The sequence below is a fragment of the Maylandia zebra genome, linkage group LG7 (genome assembly GCF_041146795.1).
Source record: "Maylandia zebra isolate NMK-2024a linkage group LG7, Mzebra_GT3a, whole genome shotgun sequence".
Taxonomy (NCBI): domain Eukaryota; kingdom Metazoa; phylum Chordata; class Actinopteri; order Cichliformes; family Cichlidae; genus Maylandia; species Maylandia zebra.
In genome coordinates this window covers 58,056,784-58,065,553 of record NC_135173.1, presented here as the reverse complement: position 1 = coordinate 58,065,553, position 8,770 = coordinate 58,056,784, and the positions used below count along the sequence as shown (strand labels likewise).

The following is an 8,770-nucleotide window of genomic DNA, read 5'->3' as shown; positions in this document are numbered from 1 at the left end:
GTCAGGCATGTTTAGGCTGGTGTTGACAACACCACACTAGAAACTGAAAATGTTGGGGGAATGTTGTGTTCAGGTTCCAAGTTGTTGTTTCAAGCAAACTGCTTTATTTGATCTTTATTCGCACTATGTCAGTATAAAAACCTCATGTCAGCGATCTCACGTCATGTCATATGCTGCGTATGAAAAGAAAAAGCAATCATAATTAACATGTTCAGAACAGGATTGACTTTATTTCTTAAGAAATTATTGAAAGTGTTAAATTCAATGGAGTCCCAATATACCCAATACTGGCAGCATTCCAGAAAAAACAAACCATCAAAAATAACTTTAGAAGTTCTATACAAATGTAACAGAGTGAGTGAGCGAGCGAGAGAGAGCGAGAACTATTTAATTCTCAATAACTCGTCTGGTAACAGTATTGTACCTGGAAACTAAGACTGATTACCTATAAAATATTTCCTAGATTTATACTCCAAGTAGTCATTTAGTAATACATCATTCTTAACATCAGCAAACTGCCCAAGTCGCACAAAATCAGGATTATCTTTTTACATTCAATCTTTTGATAGAAATCAACTTTTTTAGAACAAAAAATGAGCAAACTGCTGAAAAAAATATTTACTCACAATCCCATTATCAGGGAATCTGGGATTCTGCTGGAATATGGCAATACACTTGAATAATAACGCATACATGTGCACAGACTGAATCTAACATACATGGATCTGAAACACAAAGAAACACACTGTGTCACAGCTGACAGCGCCGACTCCTAAGCAACCCTGCACACCAATGTGGGAAATACACTAGGTTGATTATGTAATGATTAACATGGTGTGTTTCCTATTGAAATGGCTTAATGGGCCATGAATTCTCAGGTTAAGTTGGCACCCGTGCATCTGAAAAATTGAAAGGAGACATTTAAAATGAGTTAAATGTCTGTAATTTAAAACAGTTTCTAAAAATCGGTTATAGTCATCAACACAATGTAAAGAAACAACTTTGCTGACTTCTTGTGCAACTTCTCACACTGCCACCTCTACAATGGAGTTGACAAGGTAAAGTTAGCATGAGCCATTGAGCCAAATTACTGGGATGTAAGCTAGGTTGAAATTAACTAGAATTATCCTTTAAGGGTTAGATTTAGATTTTAAAATCTACCTTATACAATATAGCAGCCATTCCCAAACTAAAGATTGCTGGGCCTTTTTGGAACTCTTTCATCTCAACTGTGATTGTCATATAAACATAAGATGAACCTGTACCCGTTTGTGCTTTCACTGATTCATTTTGATTTTCTGACAATTCACCTCATAAGTTTGGCCATTGCCAATTCACTTTCCATCACCTCACAAAACTGTATTTGCTCCCTTTGAGTTAATTTCCTCTATGAATGAGATAATAGGTCCTACAATGAAGAATAAGATGTTGTTTTATATCCCACTGCTTTGTTTCATCTAGTTCCATTTATTTAATTATGCAGTGAAAGCTTTCCATTATAAGACTGACTCTTCCTGTCCTTCCTTGTTATCATTAATATTTTATCATCAACACAGGGATTATTTAGAAGCCACTTCTGACCTTTCTCACATGTTTACACACATGCAACAATGACTGACAGACATTTCAAATGTATTTTAGACTGTCAGCATACTGGATAATGAATACTACAGTGCAGACTGGATGTTTTTCATGGTCTACAGGTGACATACTGCGTTGAACTCATACGGACACACACACACACACACACACACACACACACACACACACACACACACACACAGGAATGCCATCATAATTCAAAGAGGTGGGAAATAAGGTTCTTAAAGGTGCTTCTGAAGCACAAACAAATGCTTGGGATTTGTTCAATCTAATCTTGTTTAACTACAGGGCAACTGCAGTTAAACAATATTAGAAACAACATTTCACCACATTCACCCTTTCAGTGCCAATCTGATTTCCAGTTGCAAGGATTAGACGACACACTGGGAACAGTGCAGGGAGCAGACCCTCTACTTAACCACAGTGCTCTGTGCTGTGCTGCTTACTGTATGCTCTTAAGTTTAAGTAGGTCTGCTTTTCATAAGTCTTAAGTTTACATGACTTATGAAAAGCAGACCTACTCGTAGAAGCATCACAGCATGTATATTAGAACTTACTTAAGGAACACTAGGAACAGCAACAATAGAAACATGTCCCATTTCTGTGTCACAGATCTGATTGCACAACTTTATATTAAATCTTGCTTTTCCTGATGACTTTATGGTCTCCTTTTATGGTTTCAAGTCCTATAAAAAGAAATTACGGTCTCCATTAGAGTCAAAATGTTAGAGTGATTGACAAGGTAGTAATGTGATCTGTCTCAATTCCATATCATCTATACGGTCTATTGTTCCAACTGGTGTTTCCACAGGTCCTTTTAGACATGATGGATGTTTTTGTTTATCTAAAGGCATTGTATGGTCACATAAGTTACACCAATCTTTAAAAAGAATTCAACAAAAATCTCTAGCTCTTTCAGTACTCAATGTTTCTGAATTAAGCCTGCAGAGATGCAAAAGATAACAACATAGTCTCACCTCCTTGGCCTGGTAATAGCAGCTAAGTAGGTGAGACTTAAAAAGCTGCAACCTAAAGTTTGGAGCAGAAGTACAAAGTATCAAAAGTCAAAGTACAAGTACAAACCACGAGTCTGGAGTTTTGTTTAGAGACTGAGTGGGGAAAAAATAACAACCTAAAAAAAACCCCTCAAAATTGTCTATATTTGGATATATATAATTTGTTCATATAAATGTCTATGCATCTCATTAGTATTTTTTTTTAGCTTTGATACTTTCTGGATTTCTTCCCCTTTATGGTAAAGTCTGTAGTGGCAGTCTTTCTGTAAAAGCCAATTCTTCGACCAATCAGAATTTGTCGGGAAAAAAGAACCCCTGTTAGGTGTGCTGTTGGCCTTTTGCTAGACGTCATGCAAGGACCTCTATATTGGTTGAATTTCTATAGTCCTTTTCTCTGAATTTATCACACATACTCAATCACACATGCCTGAAGGCATAATAACCAATCACAGCAGAAAGGCTATAGAAATCAGTGCACTCTAATCTTGATGTCGACAAAGGTCTCAAACATTATTAACACTAACAGGTGTTTAGTCTTGTGTTAAGGTCCCTTTAAACAGTAACACTGTGAGATGTCTAACTGTGGGGTGCCAAATAAAATTCCCTCTCTTAGACTATCAAATCTCCATTCCATCATGTCAGAGTCTTTATGGTGAATGTGTGATGTGAAGTAATAAAAGATATGTCAAATAACAGTTTATCAGCTTGTGACGTCAATTTGGAAATCCTTTTGCATCTTTTCATCCTCAGTTTCATATTGAATTATAGTTCTGTCCTTATATTCTTTTTTTTTTTTGGAGAAACCACACTGTATTTTGTCTCACAGTAAGGCATGTTTCAATTTGACTTGCCAGTTTGGGGGGAAAAAAAAGAGAACAACGGGATAAACTAGCAGAAAGGTCAGTCACTTCTATGTATATAGTAACAATCAACAGCACCTGAGCTCTACAGGTCTACACTGTTAACCCCTATACTGAACAAAATGTTTCTAGAATTCTTTCAAAAGGCCGGTGCTGTTTTAGCCATGTTTTCTACCCTGACAAAACATTATATCCAGAATTTGTGAAAAATCAGTCAAGCTTCAAGAAATCTTTGCTACAGATCCAAGGTCTATGGTAGTAGAACCAGACCCTAGAAAACCATCCATGAGCGACTGAAAGATCAAAGACGCACGCACGCACGCACGCGCACACACACACACACACACACACACACACACACAGTATGGCATCAATGTTAAATGAATTGAAAAAATTCGGACGTACCTCGCATCTCACCAAATAGTTTAACATCTTCCACAGTGCACAAATGTAAGGTGCAAATCTGCTTAGAACCCACTATCGAGTGTTTTTAATGTCTCAAAGGGACGCACGCACGCACGCACGCACGCACGCACACACACAAGTAAGGAATGGCAAAACAAGTTTAGTACAGAAGGCTCAATCTGGAAGTAAGGCACCACCAGATTAAAATGTATACTCAAGGGCAAGAAACAGCAATGGAACCCTTTGGAGATATTTGCATTTTGTATCAGCCCAGTTTTTAAAATAACAACAACAAAAAAAATGCAGGGAAAGAGTTTTCCATAATTCAGTGCAAGTTTGACCTGCAGCTACAGGAAGCTCTTCTTTCAGACACACAGTTTTGTATTGCTGATTGAAGCACATTGCGCTTCTGGCAAAGAAGATGATCAGATGACACTTTATAATGAATCCCAATAGAAACAAGGTCATTCCAAAGGATCCATATACTTTTTCCTGCTATACCACATTTTTATTTGTATATACATAAACATGCACACACATAGTCCAAAGTTATTAAAAATTGCATAAAATAATAATTCCAATAGTAAGCACATAAAGGAATGTGGGTGGAAATGAACAGTGTGAACAGTAGATGTACATAAAAGACAAAAAGCACTTCCACTCCAGTCTTGTCCAATAACTAGGTTCCAGCCATAGATGATTTATCAATAATTACAAACAATGATATAAAAAAACAAAACCAATCTCTACTTGGTTGGAGGAGGGCTTCCCCCCCAAACAACAGGCTGACAGAAACTGCACTACCCGTGAGCCTCATCTTCTGGGGAGCTCTTCTGGGCTCTGGTGCCACCTGTGGAATCTGACCAATGACAGGAGAGCTAGGATGAGTAAGGGGTCACATCATCACACTTATGTAAACCCACTCAGGGGGTTTAAGGTGGGGGTGGGTGGGGTGTTACAGTAATATGAAGAGGGGATTAAAAGATGATGGCAGGGGAATAAAAATAGGAAACAATAGTCTGCCTCAAGACATGAAAGATAGCACGATTGATGAAGAAAAGCCAGTGATTAGGAAAGAGTTGTTCTTTGTCTATAAATACACTCACGCTTTCCCTCTGTATTATATTTTACATAAAATAACTAACAATAGTTTGTATGCTGTATTCATTTTGGAGATATATCATGGGCCAAAATGATGACATTCAACTCAAAAATATTTTCAAGTACAGCTTTTCTCAGGAGCACAGACTTTGTCATCACTTTAGTGCCATCTTTTGTCTTTTTTAGTACACTTATGGTGATGTAACAAGTCCTCCAATAGGCATATGACGGGTCTCCGTTAAGTTTGAAATTAATTTTTGCTAATAATAGACTAACACATTTTCTCCCGTTGTTATGTTTTGCCTCCTTTCTAATAAAAACTTTAAATGACTGTGGTCACGGTTTCACGGATGACTCAGTCATACTGGAGCAAAAACAGGATGGAAACCAAAAACAAATGAAGCAATAAGCAAATCAGTGGTTACCAGGTAACTGCATTAAATGGCTGTCCTGCAGCAGCTGCATCCCTATTTGTGCAGAAGTTTTTGAACTTCAGTTTAAGATCTATGAGATTGTGACCAGTCTATAAATGTAATGAGTTAATTCTGTGTATGTATGATGGTAAAAGATTTGAAATTGTTGTCCAACAATCTGTTATCAAGTTTACAAGGTCGAGTTGTCGAGTCTCTGTTGTTGCTTTATCACCATTTTGGGGCACCAAAGTCGCTCTGAAGATGGTAACTGACTGCGAGTGGCTACACACCTGGTCCCCATTGTTAAAGCAACCATTTCAAAAGCAATGAAATTTCTAGTTAATTACACAAGGCTGCAAAAATAATTTTGGTCATGCTGTAGTCTCCAGCGACTGTGCGTTAGATACCAATTTTACAATAGCAATACCAATGATCAATAGCTGCTAATGATATTTGGGTTTTTTTCCCCAGGTGATTATTTTTCCATCCTTGTGCCAGGGGTACACAGACTTCTTAAGCCATCACAAAACTGATGTGATAATACATTAAATATATCAGCCAACGACATCAGTAATGCCAATCAACGTGGGCATGTCACCTCAGTTTCATTTACTGCCCATGTGTTTTGTTTTTACATGGCTGGCTCACAGAGAAGTCAGAACCATGACTGTTTAAAAGAAAAACACAGTACTCTGCAAAAGTTTTAGCCAGGTGTGAAAAAAAATGCTGTAAAGAATGCTTTCAGAAATATGAATAATGATTGTATTTTGTAAATTGATAAAAATAAACAAAGTGAGAGAACAAAATAAAAATCTAAATCAAATCAATATTTGGTATTACCACCTTTTGCCTTCAAACCATCAGCAATTATTATATGGAACAGCCAATCTCTGCTACCAAGGTGAGGTTGTGAAAGACCGTTTCATGTCATGGCAATATTGAGCAGAACCACAAGACCTTGCACCAGCAAGGTTTCTCCCAGACAAAGATTTCAAAGCAAACTGGGGTTTCAAGATGTGCTGTTCAAGCTCTTTTGAAGAAGCACAAAGAAACGGGCAACGTTGAGGATTGTAGACTCAGTAGTTGGCCAAGGAAACAGTGCAGCAGATAAAAGACACATCAAGCTTATTACTCTTCGAAATTGGAAGATGTTCAGCAGTGCCTTCAGCTCAGAACTGACATAAACCAGTGGGACCCAGGTACACCCACCCAGGTCCGGCCAGAAGTGGTCTTCATGGAAGAGTTGTTTCCAAGTTGGAGGTATGGCTTTTTGGCTGCAAGGCCAAGCGACTCAATTATGCACGGAAACATAGGAAATGGGGTGCAGAAAAATGGCAGCACATGCTCTAGACTTTTGACCTATGAGTCAAAATTTTAAATATTTGGCTGTAGCAGAAGGCAGCTTGTTCGTCAAAGGGCTGGAGAGTGGTACAATAATTATTGTCTGCACGCAACAGTGAAGCATAATGGATGTTGGTTGAAGGTTTAGGGCTGCATTTCTGCAAATGGAGTTAGAGATTTGGTAAGGATTAATGGTGTTCTTAGTGCTGAAAAACACAGTCAGATACTTATCCATCATGCAATACCATCAGGTAGGCATATAATTGGCCCCAAATTTATTCTGCAGCAGGACAACGACCCCAAACATACAGACAAAGTCATTAAGAACCATCTTCAGCATCTCAACATCATCAAGCGTGTTAGGATTACATGAAGAGACAGAAGGATCTGAGGAAACAGACATCCAGAGAAGATATGTGGTTAGTTCTCCAAGATGTTTGGAACAACCTACTAGCAGAGTTCCTTCAAAAACTGTGTGCAAGTGTACCTAGTGTACCTGCTGTTTTGAAGGTGCATTGAATTGCTATCCTGAAGCAGCTGCATCCCTATTTGTGTAGAATTTTCTAAATTCTCTGTTTACAGCATTTTTTCACACCTGCCTGAAATATTTGCACAGTACTGTTTCTGGACAGATCTACAAGTTCCTCTCATGTTGGACAGAGATCATATTGGAGGCTCCACAGAGTTTTTATTCCACACCAAGACACAAAGGAAACATCCAAATGCTAGCTGGCTAACATGCTCAATTAGGAGAGATATCTCTGAAACACAATATGGGATTGACATGAGGTTAGAGCTGTTAATTTATCACATAATATTGATCTTTTTAGTTCTTTTCTTTTTATTTTATTTTATGCAGTTTCAAATTTACAGTCTAACATATATTGTACCTTTTAACCTTTTTTTTGAAAATATAAGCCTTTTTGGGGGGAGGGGTTTAATATTATTCTCAAAGAATAATTTTGCTTTATTTAACTCTGATATATTCCCCATTTCTAGAGCTGTGATTTGAAACAGCAATCTGCAGCTGCAGGGTGCTTTTGATGTCAGTATAATCCGTTCTGAGCGATTCTTCTTTTTCTGGAATCTGTACAATGAAGATGGTTCACTGTGGCAGTCTGAGTTATATTTATCTCATCCAATTTGTTCATGTAAACAAGGTGTGTTCCTTCCACACATTAACCAGTCGTGGAGTTCCACATGGTACTGTGCTAGAACTCATGCCTTTCATGTTTAGCCAAATTAGAAAGCTCCACTTTAACACCTAGGCAGGATTGCTAACTGAGCAGTTGAATCAAGAAATCGCTTACATAGAACCTAACTGACCTGGAGAACCTGGTTCTCACATGTCTTTTCCTATTAAAAAGGATACTGTTCCTCCCCACCATGACTGAGTGCTTTGCTTATAGTGGACTGCTGAATTACTGAAGCTCTCTAACATCACAGTCATTACCTGACAGTACTCACGTACATCAGACGTTGTGAACTGAAAGTATAAAATAAAATTGAATTGAAGTTAATTGAACTGAGAGGACACAGTGGGCATTATCCATAAAGGCACATTATTGGGAAATATATCAGGTTAAAACAAACAGTTTTCACCTAAGTTCTCTATTGTAAAGTGTAGACCTACATTTTGGATGCCAGAGGACACAATTCATCACCATTTGTCGCCTATGTTTTTATATACACCCAGATTCCTGTCATTAGCTTTGTGAAGGGCATCAATTCAGTAGAACAGCCATGCAGATTCAAAGAGACTCAGCTAACTACAGTAAAACTGGGAGAAGTGAGATGGTTCCAGAAACCAGAAATGGACACAGTCAGTGACAGGCTGCATTTCATTTACCTCATGCAACAAAACAAAAGTGTTAACAGTAGTTCTCAATGGTATCAAAGAATGAAAAGTTTACAGGGAACTCTGGACAGGCCAGAGCAGAGAGGACACATGGAGGCGCGCAAGGAGGGAAAAGAAAGAGAAAGAGAAAAAATTAATTTAGTTCAGCTGAAGGCAAAAAGGAATGCACATTCC

The 8,770-nt window shown here is 38.1% G+C and overlaps 1 protein-coding gene across 4 annotated transcripts in view; it reads right to left on the bottom strand.

Annotated features, from left to right (window-relative positions):
* Positions 1-202: 202 nt before the first annotated feature.
* Positions 203-8,770, bottom strand: part of cnnm3 (cyclin and CBS domain divalent metal cation transport mediator 3) — a 35,854-nt gene continuing 27,286 nt past the window's right edge. For 2 of the 4 annotated variants that reach the window (XM_076886774.1, XM_076886773.1), the window contains exon 11: positions 4,749-7,125. In XM_076886774.1, coding sequence (XP_076742889.1) covers positions 6,986-7,125 — 140 coding nt within the window. In that variant the 3' untranslated portion in view covers positions 4,749-6,985. The other 2 variants (XM_023153752.3, XM_004566978.4) reach the window with 2 other exon arrangements.